The sequence below is a fragment of the Varroa destructor genome, unplaced genomic scaffold (genome assembly GCF_002443255.2).
Source record: "Varroa destructor unplaced genomic scaffold, Vdes_3.0 BEIS01000005.1, whole genome shotgun sequence".
Taxonomy (NCBI): Eukaryota; Metazoa; Arthropoda; class Arachnida; order Mesostigmata; family Varroidae; genus Varroa; species Varroa destructor.
Genome location: NW_019211458.1, coordinates 21,076,484 through 21,099,529, shown reverse-complemented (window position 1 = coordinate 21,099,529; position 23,046 = coordinate 21,076,484). Strand labels below are relative to the sequence as shown.

At 40.8% G+C, this 23,046-nt stretch overlaps 3 protein-coding genes across 17 annotated transcripts in view; 2 read left to right on the top strand and 1 right to left on the bottom strand.

The window, feature by feature from the left end:
- Positions 1 to 23,046, top strand: part of LOC111251811 (transmembrane emp24 domain-containing protein 7-like) — a 154,496-nt gene that overhangs the window by 15,261 nt on the left and 116,189 nt on the right. Inside the window, exons 2-7 of one of the 10 annotated variants that reach the window (XR_015328871.1) lie at positions 7,084 to 7,363; positions 8,136 to 8,236; positions 8,627 to 8,809; positions 9,351 to 9,470; positions 9,648 to 9,774; positions 15,599 to 17,529. The exons of 8 other annotated variants lie outside the window; for them this stretch is intronic. Coding sequence is in view for 1 of the 2 variants with exons in the window: in XM_086990744.1 (XP_086846870.1) it covers positions 15,666 to 15,688 (23 nt within the window). In the remaining variant the exon portion in view is untranslated. Of the gene's footprint in view, positions 1 to 7,083; positions 7,364 to 8,135; positions 8,237 to 8,626; positions 8,810 to 9,350; positions 9,471 to 9,647; positions 9,775 to 15,357; positions 15,499 to 15,598; positions 17,530 to 23,046 lie in introns of those variants that run through there. One more of the 10 variants, XM_086990744.1, reaches the window with a different exon arrangement.
- Positions 2,227 to 3,440, top strand: LOC111251812 (uncharacterized). The gene has a single exon (XM_022808845.2). It carries the CDS (start codon positions 2,458 to 2,460, stop codon positions 3,079 to 3,081), a length of 624 nt encoding a protein of 207 aa, XP_022664580.1. The 5' UTR covers positions 2,227 to 2,457; the 3' UTR covers positions 3,082 to 3,440.
- LOC111251810 (homeobox protein Meis1-like) overlaps positions 8,072 to 23,046 on the bottom strand; it is a 110,542-nt gene continuing 95,567 nt past the window's right edge. For 3 of the 6 annotated variants that reach the window (XM_022808840.2, XM_022808841.2, XM_022808839.2), the window contains one exon: positions 15,818 to 20,814. In XM_022808840.2, the coding sequence (XP_022664575.1) occupies positions 20,463 to 20,814 (352 nt within the window). In that variant the 3' untranslated portion in view covers positions 15,818 to 20,462. Of the gene's footprint in view, positions 9,709 to 15,184; positions 15,419 to 15,817; positions 20,815 to 23,046 lie in introns of those variants that run through there. The other 3 variants (XR_015328867.1, XR_015328868.1, XM_086990730.1) reach the window with 3 other exon arrangements.

Here is a 23,046-nt window from a genome sequence, read left to right as displayed (position 1 = left end):
CACCTAAACGATAACATAATAAATTTTTATTTCTAATAAAGAAATAAAAATTTATTATGCAAAATCAAATGCATAAGTATACCTGAAGGTCTACATAATAAGATCATTCAGGCGTAGTCCACTGGAATAGAGTGTGTCAATGCATCTGTTTCAAGTGATTCTGTTTCTAGAATACGAAGATCAGAATCAATAATCTCTGAGCACGGAAATCACGCACATGTCTTCCCTCACATTTGCAGCTTGCGTTTCTGTGTTCGTTATCAGATTTTTCTTCAGGCGAAGCTTTAAGTTTCGAGAGATTTTCCAGCAAACTCGACCATTCGACATTTTATGAAGTTCATAGCAGAAAAACACTTTTTTCTTCCCTAGAAGACATTCTTCTCTCACATTGCATTTGATACATACCGAATTGAGCTTCCAGTACTGAAAATAACAGAATATGTATAAATCAAGGCTAACATGCGGTTCTGATAGGCTGCGCTCGGCTTATGTCTTATACGTCAAATTCAAGTATGGTATGTATATGTAACATTCGACAAGATAGACTACCCATTTTAAAAAGATACCAGCCATTTTTATGTAAACCGCCTTAAAACATTACTAAACACATCCTGGATGCTGCGTGGCTTACTTTTTGTCGTGACAACGTCTGACAGACGGTGGTACCTATAGGGAACGATGAGAGGTATGCTTGACGATGTTTTGAAAATATAATACAATATGAAAGCTCTATTTTTAAAAGAGTATTCCTTAGACAAATAGACAAAAATAAATTATTTGTATGTTCCATACACATTATTATCTGTTTTCGTCCGTACTTCCCACTGCAAAAACAATTAACCCTACACATTAATCAACACAAGTCCTAAGGAATAGTAAACCAGAGTTGGTACATAAGCGGTACGCCAGAGCATATCGCATAGTCTTGAAACAGATCTATGGTTCTTACGTCTATCTGCGATCCAATGGTTCTCAGACATTATCTAGAGCATGCCCATCCCTGGTCAGATATGGAAGCTACGCGAGGTTACAGTACAGGCATTTGGAGATAGCAAAGTTCAACTTTGAATTCACAAGTTTGAATTTTTAGGCGCTTGGTTGTAGAGCATCGAGGCATCGTGATACGTACCCTATGTGCCGATTCAACCAGGTAGGTTGTAGTGATGATGATAGTGATGTCGAGATTCTAACTGGTTCCAACTCCAGAGTTGAAAACTGTTCAGCCGCAAAAATGGTGTTACTGTTGGGTCCTTAAATCGTAACAAAACGATACGAAGTATCCCCATTAATTCCAACCCAAAATTCTGTTCTTGAAAACGACATGCTGCTACGCCGAACTACGTATTATTGAACCTCAGCAGTATATAGCACATGACAGAGTGAAGTAAATGGTTTAGGCCCGACGCTCACTCCACCCCATGAGTTTTACCAGCGGTGCTCGATTCTCGAGTTAGAATTTTAAGCTGCTTTCTGCCTTCAATAAACGCGGGCTTACTGCGCGGGCCTAACCTTCTTAACCTTGGAAAAATATTTCCTGCAGACATTTCAATCAATAAATGATACTTGGCATGGGGTAAATAGTTCGATCCGACTCAGAATTTACAAATTGTGGAATGTCCACAGTATCTTTCAGGTGTGATCAGGAATGACAGATTTAGCTAGAGGGGTATAATTATTCAGTAAGATATTCTGGATAATCGTTAGCGCGTAATATCTTCATTATCTGTTTTCTGAACCATCGTCCTCCGCACCTATTCCTTAGGGCATCAAATAATGCGACTGCTTCTTCGTCATTATCGCGAATCGATAATGATCACACGCATCGACGCTGTCCCATACATTAAACATCAGTTCATAGGAAAGCCATGCGGTATTATCGGTACGTGCGGAGGGAATATCAGATTTGACCATCGTCTTCTGTAAACTCCCTGTGAAACCCCATAGACGAGAGGGAGGGAGCTAGCGAGCCTAGCTGGGATTTGGATCCGGTTGAACAAGAAGGTAAGGGCGATTCCTGCGACAACAAGAGCCATGAGCTGTAGTAGGGAGGGGGGGAGCGAATTTCGCGCGCCGAAAATTTGCTTCGCCTCCCGCCCGCGACAGCGTTAAGCGTCGGCCGAGCGGCACAATGTCTGCTTGGACGCGCGACCGTGATCAACGACAGAGAGGGTCGCTGGGGCTATCACGATGTCCGCTGCTACCGCCGCCGTAGGAGAGCTGCTACAGCTGGATGTTGGCTTAGAATGCCCGTACTGGTGCCTGAAAACCAATCCGGTTCGCGTATATTATAAATAGCGCACGAACATACCGGCATTTGACGATGTCTGCCTATTTGGAACAGTGAAAAGAGAAAGAATAAGAAAGATTACGAAAACGAGCCGTCCGTTACGATTTGTGCTACACGATTGTGGATAATCTCAACCTGCTCAAGAAAGAGGACAAGCGCGAGCAGCACTTATGAGCAAAGGAACCATGCGTAGCCTTTCTGTGACTCCTCTGCTGGGGGCGGCCGCAGTTGCGATACTCTGTGCGACGTCAGCCTGGGCAGGTGACCACGGCTGGGATCACCACGGTTGGATCGAGCCCAAACTCACTGTGGTTGTAAAGAAGATTCCTAAACTGATTCCTGTCCCGCACCCTGTTCCTGTGCCACAAATTGTGCACGTCCCGAAAAAGGTTCCGGTCTACAAGCCTGTGCCAGTGCCCAAGCCGTATCCCGTACCCCAGATCATTCACGAATATTACCCGGTACACAAAGTGGTACCCATTCCCAAGGAGGTGCCAGTTCCCGTCAAGGTTCCAGTCAAGAAGCCCTATCCCGTGCCCCACATCGTCAAGGTTCCCAAGCCTTATGTTGTTCACGTGCCTAAGCCTTACATCGTTCACAAGCCAGTACCCTACCCAGTTGAGGTGAAGGTTCCCAAGCCCTACCTCGTTCACATCCACAAACACGTACCAGTTCCCGTAACCAAGCACATTCCCGTTGAGGTGCCTATTGTGAAGGAGCATCCCGTCGTGGTGAAGAAGCCTATTCCTATTCTCCTCGAGGCGAAGGGCTGGGACAAGAAGAAAAGTGCTTGATTATTGAATCGAGAAAATAATTCGCTGAGGCGCGACCCAAACCATTAATAGAATCAACTTTCGCGAAAAACACATCGTGATAGGCTCATCTTAGGTGTTTAGTTTCACCAGTTGTGGTTGAGTTCGAGCGATTCAGATGCTGGTGATACCGTCAAGATGACCACCGAAAATTGTGTGCATGGGTCATTTTAATAAATACTCTCCCGTAATATTTATGTACATACAGAAACAGACCAACATACAAAAATACTTATATAAAAACAAACACATATATGCGCTGTAGAAGTCGTACGTCACTGTATATAATGTTTGTGAATAAATGTTTCTCTAAAATCTAATTTAATTGTTTAACAATGAAACTTGGTGTATTTACTTACGATGGCGGCCGCAGGTCAAACGAAGGTATGTGACTGGAAAAATGTTTGTTATAGCCATCGCTACTTCATAGCATTACGTCCTAAATAACGTATGTCGACCCCGTGAAGTCCGTCATACCAGATGGCCGGAAAACTAAGAATCCTCTCATTTTACCAATTTTAATTGCCTAGATCGAATCGCAGTGAGCGTTGTTCTCCCATAATAAGGTCAGCATGTAGAAGCTTTAGGGTACTGCTTATGGAATCACGTAAACTAAATGTTTTCTCTCAGTGGTAACGAAATCAGACATTTATTTCCGCTTAGCATCCTCGTAAGGCATAAAAGCCGGGTGTTTTAAGTGGAGATCGTTGACCGTACCGGAGTGGCAGTAGCTTTCCTAAGAACAGATGTAGCGTGGGTGCGTGACTTGGCGAGCATTACATAGGCAAGGGAACTCGCTGCGATCCCTAACTGAGAACTAGTTTTTGATCTTGAGGCCCTGACGTGTTCTTTATTTTGTGCTCACATAGGCTCCGTGCACCCTAGTTACAAATATTATCGGAAATAAAAGAGCGATCTTGCCAGTTGAACAAGCTTGAATAGGAATGGCATTACTCCATTGTAGTCATAATTACAGTGCTTAAGCAACACCACAATCTAAAGAGAATCTGTTGTTGCTAATGAGACGCTACCTGTGCACCAGCAGTAGCTTTTCTATGGGTTAGACTAAAAAAATAACAAAATAGAGGATAACTACATAATAAGCTGGGTGTCTCTGGGTGTATGCGTAGCTAGAAATGGCACATATCCACGTTTAGAGGCGGACAAAAGCTATACGACTAAGACTAAAAAGTATTAAGTAACACGCACTTGAATGGATAACATAGTTTTCACTCGAAATTGTCTTTTACATTGCCATCGATGAACTTAAAGCGAAGATCAAGTGGAGAGTTTTCGTAGTTTTCACAGTTGAATATCGAAATCCAAATTTAGAACGGCGGAGGGACGTAGGTAAAACTGCGTGCCAGGCTAAGGCACGCTTTTGTCCGTTTTCGTCCGGAGTGTTTTGACGAATGGACAAAATTTCACTCACCCATAATGTTAAAGAATACGCTTACAATTGATATTCAGAGCATACGTAATAAATGAAAAAATTATTACACTGTGTCATTACCACTCGTTACGGTTATTTCGATTTATATTGCAAAGTCTATAGTAAAATGTGCTCGGAACGAACCCGTTACGGATCGGTGCGCGTGTGGGATTTACATCTATATACACACATATATATATATATATATATATATATATATATGCATATTCTGTCCAGTTTTTGACACCAACTCAACTCCCAGTTGGCAAAATGGGAGCCCATCTCATTTGTAACCTGCCCCATTTTCAACTCGCGTACCTATTCCTGTAGGATCGACATTTTTTAAGTTATCATAGGCTTCCTCGTATTTTTTTTTACCTGTGTTTGGACTTCACTAGTGTATGCTCAATAGAAGTTCGAGTACTGCAGAGAATTCGATAATTTCTTTTCCAAGGGTCGCATGCATGTTGCCCAATTTAAGTTGAAAGAAAATATCTGCTATTGTATTACCTGTTGCTATTGTTATAATGGGAGCAACAAAGTTGGCCGCGGCTAAATTTTATGGAACTTTTCGATCTATTTCTAATTAAATAAGAGAAACGAAATTAATTTATTCGGAAATTTTCAAAAATATACACCATTTACTAAATTTGGAAAAATTTAAACTTTTTAATACTTTTATTAGATTTCATCACAATTACGAGAAGATTATTGTTCAGAGTGTCAAATGCCAAAAAAACGTAAAAAACCGAATTCTCAGCAATAATTACGTTGTTTCCAACATTCGCGTTGTGCATAACCTGTATATATAAAAGGTGTATCTATGTTGAATGCTCTGTCGCAACCGTCGGCTTTTAATAGCTACAGAGACGCAGTCAAAGCAAAACGCTACTCCTGTCTCTTCTTTTTGAAAAAAAGCTTATCTTTGTTCTTCTAAGAAGCTAACAAGGAATCCACCTTCATTGTTTGTGTTACCTGTTCCTAACTGAACCGTGAAGCCGGCGTCTGGCGCAACAAAACGTTATGCAATTAAACACTAAAAAGCTAAAAAGACTTTTCCTTTTTTCTCATCTGTTTCCTTGATGAGCCCATTCGGATAATGATCAAACCAAATTAAAAGATTGAAAGGTAGTACGTAAGTGAGATATTCTGAGTCAATGGCAAAACACACTTAAGGCATAGTTTTATGTACAGTGCGTTATTATTGTGGTATGCTCTGATATTGGCTGATTTACAGAATTAGAGAGCGGCCTTTATTTTAATTTGGTATTTTCTGGGTCGCTTAGCTGGCCATTCCGGGTACCAACGCGTTCAATTAAAAAAAAAATAGCATACGGCGTTCATTTTCGTTTTGGCCATTGCTTGGTGTGTTGACATACTGTTGTATTACACGTCTAATAACTAGTACAAATAGTAATATAGTGGTTAGTACAGGCGTAATTAGTGCCAGAAACAAACAACTACGACCGAAAAAAGAATGCGAGTCTTGAATCTGAGTCTGAAACAGAGACTGTTTAATAGTTTTTAAAAATTATAAGTACTATAATTTATTATGTCGTTTTGAAGGAGACCATATTTACCGCTTTATGTTGTTACATTTCACGAACGAAACTGCAAAGGGAACGACCAACGACATGCCAAACATGGCTTGAAAAGAATAACTAAAAGCTGTCCACCATTCAAACAACAAATAAAGCAACTGGCCGTTGTCCTACCCGTCGCTACCAATTGATTCCTATTAGAGAGAAGATCCAGCATAAATTACAAGACTTATTACTTGAAATCTGAGTTTCGCCTTTGTTTTTAAAACATGGCCATTCAGGTCCTATGCTAATGATAATGTGCTAACTATAGAATTAGTGCTACTCCGTTTTGAAAGTCTTTCAACCGGCTTTGAGGCGATTTAATTCTGAAATTTAGCTCACCAGTTTCAGTAGAAGCTTTCCAATCAGTATTCGAAATCGGCCATGGCGACACCTTTAAATAAAGACCGCTTAAAGACAAATCAACCAGTTTCCCGGGTAGTTCTCTGCATTACAAAGATATAACAAGCTCAGGGAAAAAAAACATTTGAAACCTAATTCGATCGAAACCAAGTAAACTAACATTTTGTCTTCTAAGATCACGTATCTTTTTTTTCTCGTAGACTACAGGAGACTTTTTTCAATCACTATAGATGAAAAATACCAATTTTTTCTCGTCCGTTTTACATCTGCCCCCAAAAAACATGGCCTTTTTCGTACTTTGACCATTTTCCAAATTAATAATACCTTGTTTCGTATAATTTAGTGGTAAGTGAAATTTCCCACAAGCTTATATTCTTATAGCCTTGATCCGATAAGGTCTTGAGTGAACCGTGCAGAATAAAATTTCTGAAAGATGCACCAAGTGACACGAAGGCCTTGTTCCGATGATAACACATAGCAACGATTTTAAATAGGAAAAAAAAAGGCCAAGATGATCTACACATCAACTATTCGAAGAGAACAGCTACTAGATATCAATTGTTACGACGGTGCTGTCTCAAATTTGGTCTCAAATCTGTATTTAAGGCAGGGCGATACAGACGACTTTTCCGTAAGGTTCTGCTGTGCGGAAAACGCCACACCGTTGTCAAAGACTTACATGATCCCATGCAACAGGGAAGGGTATGTTTTAGCACCGTCTATATACATGGACTGCGCCAATGCAGTCTCATTCTTCGGCGCCCGGCACCTAGTCACCTCTTCGCTGGTCTTCAACGTTCCAATTTCCATCCTTAAAACATTTGCACCAGTCGTGCATTGTGTTTTCGCTTAAGGTCTTTGTGCCTATTGTCTTCACCGATATTCGGTAAGTTTCCGGAATGTTGTGAGCAAAAAATTCTGATTAAAAAATGTTTTTTTTTTTATCTGCAATTAACTAACCCGATTCTTACTGAAGAAAACTGGAGTATTTACCAACCGAATGTCGTCTTCGTAATTCGTAACGTTTCACCCATAACATCCTAATGATAAAGTAGCTGTAGGAGAGCATGATACCTTTGACGTTTTGATGTCAAAAGATTTTGAATGAAATAAGCTAATGATAATTGAGTGTTAAACATGTATCGATAAAGAAGTAGACTACGACCGAGTATTTATAAATTTTAGAAGCTGTCAAAGAGTACTGCAGACGATCACCGAATCGCTGAATGATTGAGACAGGTGTGAATTTGTGGTTGACCGCCAAAATGGAATTAATCAGATACCGATTACTCTGCCGGACACGAGCAGAAGTTGTCAAAAAACGCTGCTCACTTAGAGTCATTCGGTGGGAAAATAACTTTATTTGAAATCCAACATCTAAAGGGAAACAAAGTTCAGCGTTAGGCAAGAACTTACATTATCGTTAGCCCCTATTTAACTTGTACACGTATTTGACAAATAAATGATAACGATGCTTCCTTTAGTGTCCAATGCATCATCATTATATAGCGCCTAGAAGGCAACTATATAAATAGTCGATTTCCATTTTTCCGGAACGATTCCAACAGTACTATCGATCAACTATATCTCTTCACCTTATAATTTCTATTTTTATTATATCGTATAAAATATAGTCAAATACTACAATCATGTTTCAGGCTTGTTTTATTTCCAGTGGCAGCCGCTCTGGCGAAAGTCAAGCGGACGTCTGCTTTGTGGAAAGGAAGACATACTCGTCTGCATACATATGAGCTGTATTGTACGTTTTTTCGCGGTGAATTGAAAGCCTGTTTACATTGTATTTGATTTTCTATGAAAGTCAATTTCCATTTATTTATATAGCACTACAACAATTATTATCTGTCATTCTTTACGCAAACTGTTTGCATCGGTTAGTCTATGACCTGACGGCAGAACTCGGTTGTAGTACATCTTCAAGCCTGACTCAAAGGAAACCACGAAAATGCTAGCTTCCTGAGAAATTCTAGTAAGCTAAAAGTCAAATGACGATTCTCTAATTGGGATCTGCGTAGGTCCGAGCATACTACCCTTACTAGCTATTAACAGGCACAATTTTCACCGCTCTTAATTATCCGCATATCTAACATTGGCGTCTTTGTCACATTTGTTTTTTCGTGACTGAAAGCAGCCCTTGCTATTTTTTTTAACGGAGAACAGAACTCAGTCACCAAAGTGACGTGATGAGGAAGCCTATCGTGTATTCTTAGACGCCTTTCGGATTTAACAATCTTGGCATCTGGTACAACATAAACTCAAACAGAGTCTTCCCTCTCGCTGGTGCCTTTGACGCGAGTTTTCGATAATGACTGGGGTAAGTTAGAAAACTAGGCGTTAGTTCATAGCTTATGATGCTCTAAACCAGTATCACGTATATAGTGTTTCAGGGAACGTTGTGCAGTACACTTTAGCCTTTTATTTATTGTTATCTGGTAATGATTTTTAGGGGAAAAATGCGGTCCAAGTTTTTTCTGCGTCACCCTGCTCACATGTGAAACAGTAAGGTTATGCGGTGGTCATTTTTATTTTGGCTATTTATTTCTATAGGCTATTATTAATACTATTGCACAAACCTGCCATTCGAAAATATGACCGTCACACTGAGCCAAAACAGCGATTCGGAACTAAATGAACGCAAGCTAGATACTAAATCATGTGGAAAATTATTTAAACAGTTCATTTGTAGACCTTCATAAATTATAGCTACAATTTTATAGTTTTTGACCAAGGATGTCGAAATATTTGCTTACCGTGCTAGTTATCTATAACAAAATGGTGAAAGAGAGACCGATGCTTTATGCGTAGTCAAAAAGGTAACAAATCTCACGTATTGTTTCACGTATTTTACGTTTTAGGGCGAACATGATGTTCTCGCGGATCTAAGCGTTGTTTGTTTCTGATACACGCACTTTGTACTGGATACAGATAATGTCCAGTATATTCGAGTCTCGATTGGTAACCCCTGCCGTCCAGTGGTAATTGGCCTTCATTTGCTTCAGCACTCTGAAAGAGTATTTAAGAAAACGATAGGACTATCGAAGATTTACTGTAGGCAGCATTCAGAGATTATACGGCAAAAAATACGATCTAGATGCAGAATTATAAAAGAAAATTCCGATTTGTTTATTACATGTCTTTTGTTTTTTTTTTAGACAAGGCATCATGGATGGTTTTTTTGATGAAGCTTTGCGATGTGTGAAACGCAGTCGAACTCTGTAAGAAAATGTGAACCTTTTAGAACTAGGCATGATTGATACACAGGACGCTTATCTCTACGGTGTAAGTACACTTTCTAAGACTTTCCTGTTTCATCTGTATTCGATAAACTATGTCTACTTCAAGAAAACTTCAGATTCGAATCCTGTTTGAATTCGCACAGATGTATTGCCAAGTTAACTACATGGGTCATATTAAATTATCGCTAGTTATCATAATTAGTTAAGCTTCTTAAGTAACATAAGTACTGCTCATATCCTTTAAGTTTTCACATATACTATAAATTACAACTTAACTCCAATCAATCGAACTTTAAGCTAAGAATTGGTGCTATTTAGGTACACGGTACTATCCGTGGTATCGTATACCATACATGCCCATTATTTCGATACTCGTACTATTAAACGCATGAGCGGTAAAAGATTGCCATCGTGGCTTCCTCCGTGTTATCTATCTACAGTACGTATTTTGCAGGTGGATGTATTTTTTTTTTTATACAGCTGTTAAACTTTGTTCGCGTCAACTTTATTGCAATGGCGGATATAATAGCGAAGTTATCTCCAAATTTTGGATCAAATCTATAAGTCAGGCGGTATACAGCATACGGCCCGATACAACTTCGGCGGAAAGTCTATCTTCTCTCACAAGAAACAGACCCAGGATTTTGGGACTGATAAGCTTTCACAAAAAATCGAATTTAATGGTTCAGTGATAGCGTTTGTGTCTATATGATTTTTACTGTGCAGGGTGTTTATTGCAAAGGAAGTCCTCACAAACACCTTCTCATTGCGACTACCTTTGTTCACCAATTAATGTGAGATTACTCAGGATTTACAGTTCGTTTCGGCACTTATTACAGACTATGCAGAAATTAGTTAATATCATGCAGACGTTTCGAGATTAATTTCGAAGTATGGAACGGTCAATCTTAATTCTATAAGCTGTTTCGTATTTACTGGGGCGTTGAAGTCGCTTTTAACATTCACTCATTCACTGATCCATTTAAAAGCTTGATACCAATATTTCTGACAGCATTTAAATTCGGCCCAATTTGAGCCCTGCTATGTCAGATCAATAAAAGTGTCAAAAAAAAAGAATCATAGATCCAGAGCTAAAGTGGTGCTAGTGGTGAATTATTAGTATTTAGATTAACGGCTATAACTATAATATAAAGGCAGGTTCGTAAAAGCAAACGAAGATTTCTTCCAAAAAATGCCACTTTTTTTTTGCAATTATGCCATAAGGCGCCAGTATCGTCTTTAGCACTAAAAAATTATAAAATAATCGCATATGTTGACAAATTATATCAACGATCAAAATGGAAAAGATACCATTTTTGTAAAAATTTAAATTAAGGCTGGCAGATGAATGAATGGTGAATTGTTCGTTTACGAAGCTTTATTAAGGACCCTTGGTGTGGCTTCTTAAAGTTGTATGTTGCTTAACTAACTTCTTGTGTACCTCAGCAGTTTTGTTAAACTTGCAGCAGTTACTTCCGATATAATTAAAAAAGGGGTTAGAAATATTTAAAAGAAGTTGTTTACTTATTCACTTCATAATCGATAAACGCTTTATTACCTTTCAAAGTGTAATATTTTATTAAAAGAACAATAGCGCTTCAGTGGTCCTCAATGAGAGAACTTCTTCAAAGATGACAAAAGCAGTACTCAAAGTATTACCCATTTGCTGTCGCTCAGGCAAGTCGCACAAAAGAGTCTGATAAGTAGGTTTCAGGCCCTGGGTAACATACATAGATGTATGGACATTTACCACTAATCAGCACAGCAAAAAGCGTGTGAAAAATTAACAAAAGCCCGAGCAGAGTTATTCGCAACAATCAATGCCAAAAAGCAAAAAGTTATAAGTTATAAGCCAACTTACATGCCTTCACTTAGATTAGCTAAAGTAAAATTAAGAGATATTCCGATATTTCTTATAGTCTGACTTGTGCATATACCATCAAGAACAGCATTTGCATCCACGAAAGGGCATTTGACTGATCAGTGTCCTTACTAGGCCAAAGGTGTTTTTGCTAGGCCAAAGAAGGGAAACTGCTGAGTGAGCTCTACCCAAGCTATTTTCGTTCTCGTAAATCTTCTTGCCACGACGGAACAAAAATTCTAGGCACACGCTAAACCATTATATTTCCATGTTGTTTATATTGTTCGACTGTCGTCACTATGATCACAGGAAGCACAAAGCCGCACAAATGATGTTTGCCTCATGCGAAATAAAGAGCCGTCCGAAAAAGGACAACGTACATTATTTTTCAATATGAAATTACAAAGCGCGTAAACTCACGATAGCAGCATGCATAGGAAAGAATAAGTTACTCTGTACATAGAAGTTAACAGAGCGCATATTTATTTTAGTTCTTTTATAAGTCCCTAACTCGCCGCTATATTCTAAGTTCTATAAAAGTGTACATCAAGATTTATCTTGTATCCTGATTTTACGGAGACTTGGCTAAAGCAATCGATTGAAGAAAAGCTTCATGACAGTAACATACAGACAGACGCTATACGGATATTGCATAACAACTCCAACGTAACACTCTACTACGGAGTGCTGAAATTCAGGCAAAACACATATATACGTAGGCGTATATAAAACAGGGGCGACCCAAAGCTTAACCGTCTTTGCTCCAGACTGTTTAGAAACTACATAGCTTTAAATAATAGCAAAATTTACGATCTATCTAAAAGCCGGCAGAAAGCTAGGCTACGGTAAAATTAGTTTTGTGCCCTGTGTCAGACACAATAGTCCATTACGTTCACTTCCATCTGTAGTAGCCCCCGATTACTTTATTTTTCTCTAATAGCTTGCCCATTGGCTTACGTGTATTCTGCTTTTTTTATAGAATAAATATTGGTTTGTTGCACAGATATTTCTATGAACATGAACAATGATAATAATATATAACATTTGTTGGTTTGGTAGGCTGTCTTTAAACGACAGATATCAAACTGCAACTTACCCAGTTAATTGCCCTGACAAAAGGAACGATGCCTACGCATAGGCCAATTCGCAAAATACTAATCAGGATCATTGGCGATCGAAACATATGTCAGGCTTAAAGGCACATGCTGATATCCCACACGCATTTGGTGTCGGCAAATAGGAACCTTAACTATATGTCTGGCGACAAAATTTCCTAACCTTTTTAAAGGGTATGAACCTGAAATGTTATTTAATTATGCATGTATATACATAGGGAACTCTTCGTGGAATACGCGCGCAAGTAGTTTTTGGTCTAAACCACCAGTGTGCTTAAGTAGTTAACGGCTGGATACGTACAGATGTCATCAAAGATAAAGAACGCGCTGGACCTAAAAGGTAGTTTTATATATTTTGTGTTTGCACTGATTTGTTACTGTGGTAATAGGGCAGCCACAGAAGGGGCAACGATGTTAATGGACAAATGGTTAATTTCCATTTAGGTTGCTGAATAGTGATAGACATAAAAATTGTATTATATAAAGTTCGAAAAACTTTTGTCCCCCTTTCCTTGAGCATATAAGTGTGTCTCATATAAACTGCTACAATATCACAAAAGCTAGCTGCATTGGAGTACATAAACGAGTGCCCGCGACTCGAATTTTTTAACTAATTTTAATAAACACATAGATAATACATACGTTCGTAAGATTATATAAAGTGGTCGAAGGAAAAATGTCTATTTGAGCCTCGTCAGCCATGTACGATGTGAAAAAAAAAAACATTTTTTTGTTAAGGAGCACGTTTAGGCAGCTAAAAAACAAGTAACAAATTTGCCGTCATAAGCGGAATGGGGTTCTCCTGTTTCTCCAACATTTCCTATCATTTTACCCAGTATCGACCAATAAAAAGTTCGAACACCTCGCGCAAATTTGAAGGTTACCTGTGTTGAACACGAGGGTGGGCACTTAGTTCAGATTTCTGTTCAGGTGTACCGTACTGCGATTAAGAGCTTTGTCATTACAAAGAGGCGTATACCTCAGTCCCCATTTAGTCCAATACACTTGAATTTATTCCCTAATGCTACTGTCGTCTCCTAGGTAAAATAGGCTTAAGCAGTGCCTATGATTTAAAGCAAGCAGAATGCAAAGCATTATCGCTATTGCGACGTATCAAGTCATTATTGGGCATTACTTTATGAAAACGAGAACTTTTCTAATTCTCAGTGTTGTTTATAAGTGGGACGGGTCGATTCCGACGTTTTTTTTGTTGCCATTAGATGAGCTGAAGTAATGTTCCTATCGATGCACTAATTAGTATACACTATTCCACCTTATTTGGCCATACTTAGTAACTTAGAGGGGGAGTGTTTACCCAAGAATAACTCAAATGACTATTTCTACTAACTAAATTGCGACTCATCATCATGCTCCTAAAGACAGCCAGTGTTAGTAATCTAGGACAACGCCGACTTCCTATACCATTATGATGGCTTGGTGAAGTCCATGCGAATGTGCACCCCATTAAAATATCTCAATCAAATAAGGCTAGTAAATGTTTTCCCTTTGGTATCACCGCTAAGCATTGCTTTGAGCGGCTGGCTTTTTCGGCCAGTCATGCTTACTTACATAACGGCACGACTGGAACAATCATGTCATTTAAACTGTTGCCGAGGGCCTAAACTCCTGGCCAATCTCATAAATTCTCTCTGATTGCGTGAATTAAAAAGAAAAATCAAGTACAGTGTTCCTTCCATTTCTCTCGGTTCAGGTCAAAGAATAAACCTGATTAACCCAAAGTGATGGCGGGAGGGAAAAAGAGCTGTGAACAAGTTTTTAGCAAGCCTTCCTGTGTGACGCTTGAATTCATGCCTTAACTATGGTGGCATGCTCAGTATTCCTAGAAGACCTCGAAAAAACTTCTGCAAAGAAAGGTATGGGCGTTGTTAATTTCCAGACTGTCTTTAGAATAAGAACACTCGAAAGACTGGCGTGTCTGAGAGTTCCATTAGTGTAAGCATTCTGAATATGCTAAAAATTCTACTACAGATCAACACTACAATGCCAGAACGTGAACTATCTTACAAACTATTATGGTTTCGTCCATGATTAAAACGTCAGTTCTCATTTTTATCGCTCGTTCATTTTCAAGCTTCTGCAGCGCAGAAAATGTAAGCATCGCTAGTAAACGTCACAATGCATACAGATGACCTTGCTGTATAGAACAATAGTCGCCGCCAGGTCCTACCCGCCTTCCACCACTTACGTCTCCAACATAAAATTGAATATTTATTGAACGATGAAAGCAATAATGAAGGATGAAATTCTCTCGACAAAATCGGATACGTTTCCAATCAACAGACGATTTCTAGGTTATGTAAGCCCACGTAATTGGGCATCACGTTGATATCAATCATTTGGGTCGCATACCTAAAAAGGGGTGAATACGGCACTAGTTTAAGCAACATCAATAGGCAGGCCGCAGAGCCCATTACTAAAAACTTCGTTAGAGCTATTTTATGCAAGGTAGTACCCACCCTTTCTTACAGGTCTACATTTTGATGGGACCAAACCTACCAGCCGCCCATTAATGGAGGGTGGGTAGGGTCAAGTCCGTTTTTTAAGTGACTTATGGATCTTTACAGGATATGGACGCATCACTCTTTTTTGAAAAAAACCCAGGAAACAACACGGGACTCGGAGCCAGCCAGCCAGCTGTTTGACAGAATGCCTAATAGCGATAGCAGCACAGAGGATACGACACGGAATGCCTGAAACATGAGATTAAAAAAACATCATCGAATCCTATAAGGACAAAATCACTGATATTGATTCACAACTTTTCACCGTAGTAAGTGGAAAAATATTTGGACAGAAAATCACTCCAAAGTCATTACACATGCCCTACATTGATTTCATTGTATTTTTCTTGCGTATTTCTCTGCTTTCAGAACCTTACCAGAATCCAACCTACATATGCAGCAGCAAATAGTATAACCTACCATATCGTGGAATTATATGATGTCGTTACTTCTAACTCAGTTAGCGACAACTTTTGAAACCTCTTAAATGAACCTCACATATTTCTGTTATATTATTATTATTAATTTGAAATATTAATTACTAATTACTTCTTACATGATTAGCACTAGTAAAGATGACACTATTAATTGATTTATAATAATTTATTATCTCATATTATAGTTTGTTACAGCATACTCAAAAATGTACAATGGTAACCCCATATTTATCATAGCATCCCTATTTCTCTCTCACTCTCTGCCTCTTGTTTTTCTCTCCCTGCTGTTGTGTTCTATTTTCACCACCACTTCTTTCATCTCTTATTGACCTTCCGTTATTTTCGCCCAGTTTCATTTCTGTGTTTTTTTGCGCGATCGCTGCTCTACTATGTCGAAACCTTTTCCATTCCGTATTTCTTTACCCCCGTCAACCCCTGTTTTCCTTCTTGTTCAAACGCACCTCATTTTAACATTCAGCCATTTGCTTTTTCGTTGAGTCGACCCTTTGAAGTTAGGCGATTTGACTACTGCGTTGTAGAACGGAGCGATGATCAGTAATAATAGTAAGTTACTCTCGTTCTTAGTGTAGAATTGGTTTGTCATTTTTCAACATCAATATTGGGATCCTGTTTATTTTCTTCCTAATTTCCACCATCTGTCCGTTACCTGTTATCGCCAGTATCCGTCCACTATTCTTTGTTACTTTTTGCAAGCTCGGTCTCATTTTTCTGCTTTTATTATTACTAGAATTATTTTCATATCATTATTCAGGCATCTCGGCTCGAAGCGTTTTTGCCTTTACCTCGTATTATCATAAGTTCTACCATTATTAGTATTATAATCATTATCGTATCTCTGCTTTAACTATTATGGTACACACAAATATACATAGCCTATTTCAAGTTTTGCTTCTGTCCCTAGCAGAAATTTGGGCTGCTTGCTTTCCAGGGTACTCTGCTGCCATCGGGTAGAGATTTGGCGGGAAATTTGAATGATGAATTCGAACGAATAGTATATGTACGTTTGTTGGATGTATATATCTCTTTAGCTACTTTTTGAATGAACCGTATTTTTGAGAGCCCGTCAACGACAATCAATCTATTTAGCTTCAGCGTTCGGGCCTCCTTATAGGATGAAATTACGTGTACTTCGCTTACATATGTATGTAAGGAGATGTTAATTTCCAGGTATTGTAGTTTGTTTACATATAAGTAAGCGTTTTGTGTTAGGCGAAGGCTAGATGTGAACCGAGTTCTATTATAGTTAATCTCGTTGCTATTGGTTAGCATAGCAGCCCAATCATGTAACAATAGCTATATATATATATATATATATATATATATACGTGTAGGTCCTCTATACGATATTCGGTCAGATCGCGTTCCGCCGTAGAACGAATCCATGTACGTATATGGAGGGAAGGGAACTAGAAGCGGCCCGCCCGTAGTTGACCAGCTCGGCTTGTGTTCACTTAAACACTCACCAGGATTCTTCCGCGATGTGGGTTTAGCAGCGAACGGCAATTAAAGGTTTATCTTTCTGCCCGCTGTGTCCCAGTTATCTTGGTATTTATTAGTAGGAGCCCGAGGTGCCGGGCTGGTCGAAGACCGCTATGGAGATCGGACGCAAGTTTTTGTTTCAAACTTGGTCCATTTCTATTTTGCAGTGCAAAAAATGACACCTGAGACTCACTCATTATCGTTTTGTATCGCATTTCTCTTTCTCTCTCGCTTTCTCTCATCATTATGATCATCTTCGCAGTTAACTGATCATCATCATAATTATTGATGTTTATCATCAGTGTGTCGCTATTATAATAATAATAATTATTAAATTCTTGTGTATTTTGCTTGACGTGCCTATTCCTCGTATTTTCTTTCTGTCGTTACATATATATAATATTTATATAATGTATGTGTATCCGTTTTCTCCATCCTCAGTTTCTATATATCTGCTCTGTATTCATCCATATTAATAATATTATCATCATCAGTCGCAGTATTGCACTCCATGGCTCGTGGTTCGCGGGTTCGCGTCACGTACGCCCCTTGGCGGAGTTGGCCACAACAACACAAACGTACACAAACGTGCATTTAGACCAACAAAAAATCTCGATCGTCTCCATTGTAATTATATAATTATTTTTATAGTGTAATTGGTAATTCCTTCTTGTTGCTTTCAGTTTTTGTCTGTTAATTAGCTTTTTAGGATTAGTCCACTCTCTTTCATGTTGCTGACAACATTCACGCTCCCTTAGGTGTGTCGTGGGTGTACTGCGGTCGATACGCGGGGGCGGTCATCAAACCCTTTTAATTCTGTATGATCACCACCTGGCCGTATATCAACCTTCGTGTAGAGAATGGGGCAGGGTTATGAGGGGTCTACAATGATATATTTTTTTCTTACCAAGCATCTACTAGCCACGGTAAACACGTCCACTACACTCACTAAAATCACCCCTAGATTCAGTATAGAGGCAATTATAGTGCTTGGTTTCCACTTTGTGTGTGTATGTGTTTATTGGGGGATATGAGAGGTACTCAGCGCATACGCACTCATCCACAAATAGATACGTTTCACATACGTTCTTCTTCACGGACATTTTCATTGATACGCATGCTGGCGCTCAATTTGCTCTCCATTCTCGCTAACGGTTTAGTTCGTTGACGACAACATATGAGAATTTCTTTCTGGAACGTATTCTCCACGTTGGTAGACGACGTGGATGAATGACCGCCTTGGCGAGGTCCGAAACTTCGGCCGAAACACGGAAATGTATCTTGCTGTCACTGATTCATTATGTGTTTGTTGGTATTGTTGTTTCTACGAACGTAAATAGATGTCGAAGTTCATCCACAACAGGAGCTAGTCGATTCGGTGGAAGTCGACTTATGCGTCAGTAATTCTACCTTAGTTTTCCTGTGCCGCATGGGAATGTTATGAAACTATTTGCCAGTACACATTATTTAGATGTTGTAGCATAACTTCCTTTTTAGTATTAACCCCTGGTTGTCTGCTAGACCTTCTAACGAAGTACGATTATAACTATTGTTGCTGCTGCTGTTGTTGTTGTTAACAAAAACAATTATTGTTCATTTGTGTTTGATAGCTGGTACTGATGTTGTTGATGCTGTTGCTATATCGACAATTCAGATCAGTCCCCGGCGGAAAAAAGGATGTCTTTCCCGTGGCTCCACCGGCGAACCACTATCATCATTGAACCATCTCGTTCGCTCGATCCTGTACGACGACAGGTATGATGTGAATATGAGGTTTCAATGAAAGTGATGCCTTTGGCCTCTGCTCGTTCGTCTCATCATATCTGATTTTCTTCGTTTTCACCATTGGATGATCTCCTTCTCGTAGTGTGAAAGTGACTACCTAACTAAGCTCGTTCCCAGCCAGAGCTGACCAGTCGGTCTTCACCACAACCCCTTCTTGAAGATGTTTTCTCGTCTTGGCGACGGATTCCGGCACAGCTGTCCTCGCACTGTTTGGCGCCATACGCGTTTGTCAAGTCTTCGTTGTTCGTTCGAATTTCCCGCCATTTCGCTCGCCTTTCAGCCGTATCAACGTGTTTGACAATGCCAGTTGATTTCACGTGTTACCCATTTTACTGTCGTCCCGCTATCGCTGTGGTCGGCATCGATGAACAAAGAGCGCCTGGGTGTCGGTGATTTCTTGATGATCCGCAGTTCAGATGTCTTTTATCCCTCTTCTATTTAGTGCTATATTGTAGACTATATAATTGTTTTCGCCCATAATTCTCTGCCATTGCAAAATTGTCAGCCAACAGCCGAATTTTCGCACGTTTGCTTCTCTTTGCTTTTTAATTCGATTCCGCCACGAGGTCCCTTTTCCAATATACCTTCGTTCTAAATCAGCTTCAACATTGTTTGGTGCCCCTTTAATTTCATTGTCCTTTTTATAAGATGAGGCAACACTTAACTAGTGCAGTATAATCAATCGGAGGAATCGATCTTCGCTCGCGACCCGCTCCGTACACACGTCGGTAAAAAGCTCTCTGTTAACGTTCTGCTTTTTCTTTCAGTTGTACGTTCTCTGTCGCCGTGTGACTGTTCGTATGCATTTTATCGTACGCTCCGCTTGTTTCGTTGCTATATACTGGAAGCCAGGTTATTTCGGTTCCGTTATGACGGTGCCAGGACGTCCTCGTCTTGTCATGTTTGGACGAAGCACATTTGGCCAGTCGCAAGCTTGTTGTTTTTATGCCACAGCGTCACTTCTTGTAACCTTACGTACCATCTCTACGTCATGAACGAAAAAACCACACAACTGCATATGCACTGCGCCAGACATGTTTGCCAACGTTTTCGTTCTAAGGTCGCCTCGGACGACCTACTGGTCAGAACTGACCGGTCGTTCACCGGTCGCCCGTTCCTGTCTTGCTGATGCTGTTGAGGTACACCTGTATCGTTATCACCTGCTATTGTTGTTCTCTGTTTTACAGTTGCTCTTCTCGTCGTTGTTGTCGCTGTTAGTATTATTGTTAGATGCGTACAACCACGTTAGTACATGACCACCGCTCGCATGGCACTAATAGTTACTTGTTGACCATTGGACCTTGTGCGACGCGGATCCTCCCATTGAATTGAGATTTCAACGTCACCCTCAATTCCTTTTCGATGTTGACGGTCCTTCAGTCGGCCTCCTGCTTGAGTGGCGTGCTAGCGGCGGCGACGGCGGCGTAATGTAACTGTTGACGCGGTTGCCGTTGGTCATGCTCGTGATGCTGCTGTTGTTGCTGGTGGTCGTGCGTCGGTGGCGTCGAAGCCTAGTTGGCGTGGATGTCCATGATGTGCTGGGCGGAGGCTGCGTCGTAGGGCGAGGGCGCACCGCCGGCCAGACCCGGATGATGGCCCATCATCATGGCTGCGGCGGTGGCGGCTGTAGCCGCCGGGTGCGGGTGTCCGGGCAGGAGCATCTGGTGAGAGTGGACGGGAGAGCGTAGCTGCGACATCGTGTGTGCCGAAGGCGGATAAGCGGCTCCGGGCGGCATTCCTGGCATACCCATGCTGCCCACACCGCCTACGGCCACTCCGACGCCCACTCCTCCCTCCTGGATGCCGGCGCGGTTCGACTGGTCGATCATCGGCTGCACAATGCGCCGCCTCGCGTTGATGAACCTATAGAGAGAGAGAGAGAGATAGACAGACCGATACCAGATAAATATTAAGGAAATGCTGCGTCATTTATGATACGTACGTGAACAATGACGGAACTTATGGTAGTCCGCTAAGTTACTAGGTCAGAGCACGTGTAATTCTACTCGTGTATATATATGTACGAAAAAGATAATATACTCGCGTCACCAGGGATGAGGACGGTGATGAACAGCATAAACGAGGGTGGCATAATGCGGAGCGTACGCGTCTCCTTACGTCTACCTTTGCTACTAGCAGATAAAAATTTTTGACAGAGCACGAACTAGCGCGGGATTTCATTTGACTTGTTCCTAGGCGATCGCAAGGGGCTGTGACTCTTCAAAGTGTAGGGGCGCTGTAATTGGACAGATCCCTTTGAGTCAACGTCCACTGCAGCCTAACGAATCTAAGCGGCTTTGCAGCTCGAAAGCCTGGACGAAGCTTCTGACTGCATAGCGGCCCGGGTTCCACACATCAATAAACACAGCCAAGCGTCCATACACTGAAGTGCGCGGCATACATTAAGGTACAAAGAACTGATGACGAAGGGATAATCAATCAACCTGGTAGTAATCTTTCATAAAAGAAACGGGCCACCAATTCATTCAGTAATTAATAGATATATTCGTGTTCGGCTACAGGCATTATTGGTCTTACGAAACAGTTTGGCCGATTGTCCATTAACAACTCGCTGAAAGCTCGGCAACGATATCACGTTTCTTGTGATCACCCCACGGAGAAAATGCGGGGTCCCTCCTGTAATCCGACTAAATCAGCCAAGCACCCCCCCCCCCCCAAAAAAAAAAAAATTCTAATGGTTCTGTAAAGCCTCGGTGGCTATAACATAGGCAATAATATATTTATCGATATAGGTGAACAGGTCTATTTGCGTAATTCTTTCCACTAAGTATGAAACAGGCAGACTCTTATGTGCGCCCCCATTTCGCACCCCCTATTTGCACTCTGTGACTTCATGACTCAACCCGCATATTGCATGAGCATGCGGTAACTTCTGCGATGTCAGACTATCTAAATGAATTAATTGTTCCCATGACCTTTTGACAAGCATGTCTGCGGCCGAACACTAGCCTATACTGCACATGATGGTCACTTCTTAACGACATTCTCATTCGCCTTCGAGTTAGCCCACCGTTCTGTATATTATCAGAGCGACCCACTACAGCCAGCCAGTCAGTCGTTAAATAAAAAGAAGCCGAGCTCAATTAAGAGTAAATAAACTTGCTTTTTCCCTCATCTGCTCTGTTTCCCTTGCTCTCTCTCTCTCTCTCTCTCTCTCTCGCTTCATCCCAAGTGTTTACGCATCGCTTTTAGTTACTCTCTGTCGTTGCGCTGTTTATAAGAAAGTGTTTGGCCACCGCTAGCTGTAGAGCACCTTGTTAGCGCGCGAAAGCATCGTCTCTACTAGCTAGGTTGTTGAAGACCCGGTGGTCGGTAGAACCGAAGCGTGTCTTGATTCTCGTTGCCTATCGGCCAATTGCTATCGCACTTTCCCGTAACGAATGTGCTTGTCATAAAACAAAGACAATACGACAAAAAAAACAACAGCTCGTAAAGCGCGGCCATCTCTGCTGGCTTCCGCAGTTTGCTCGCCAGCCCGTATTTCGGTCTATGGCAGGCGCGGATTACATGGTGGGCCGCTTCTGGCCAGCTTCTTCCTGGCATAGCGTCCGTCGTACAACGTGTCAACCAGGCTTTGTTCGGTGACTATTTGCCGTTCGGTGGTCCTTCACACCACCGGCCTAACGTAGAGTGTCTCCGTAGAAACTGCAACAGACCTATCAGTAGCCATAGTCATAGGACAACAACAATTGAAGTCTGTATTTCACTATAGGTGGAATCGAAACAACGACCCGAAGCAGCAAAGAGAGATCTACGAGAAAACGAGTACGCTGAACTATAGCGACAATCGAGGCGGCGATGGTGGCGGCCGCCTCAGCAACAGCTAAAGGACACTTTGAATGCTATGTGATATCATACCTGACAGCGAAGAGACCTGTAATAGCTAAGGAGTCATAAAACATTAGACTACGCTTACTGGGAACACAGAAAATATTTGTGTATACACATATCCACGTACAAATGTGTACAGATATCACGATATCATTTTAGGCAGAAATCAGCGAAGGGCAAGTAGAAAAGGATCGAATGTAAATAGATTTCGTTGACGTGGTGGCAGGGCATGGCGCATCTAGT

Coding starts and splice junctions, on each gene's coding strand:
- LOC111251812 (XM_022808845.2), top strand. CDS start 2,458: ATGAGCAAAGGAACCATGCGTAGCCTTTCTGTGACTCCTCTGCTGGGG.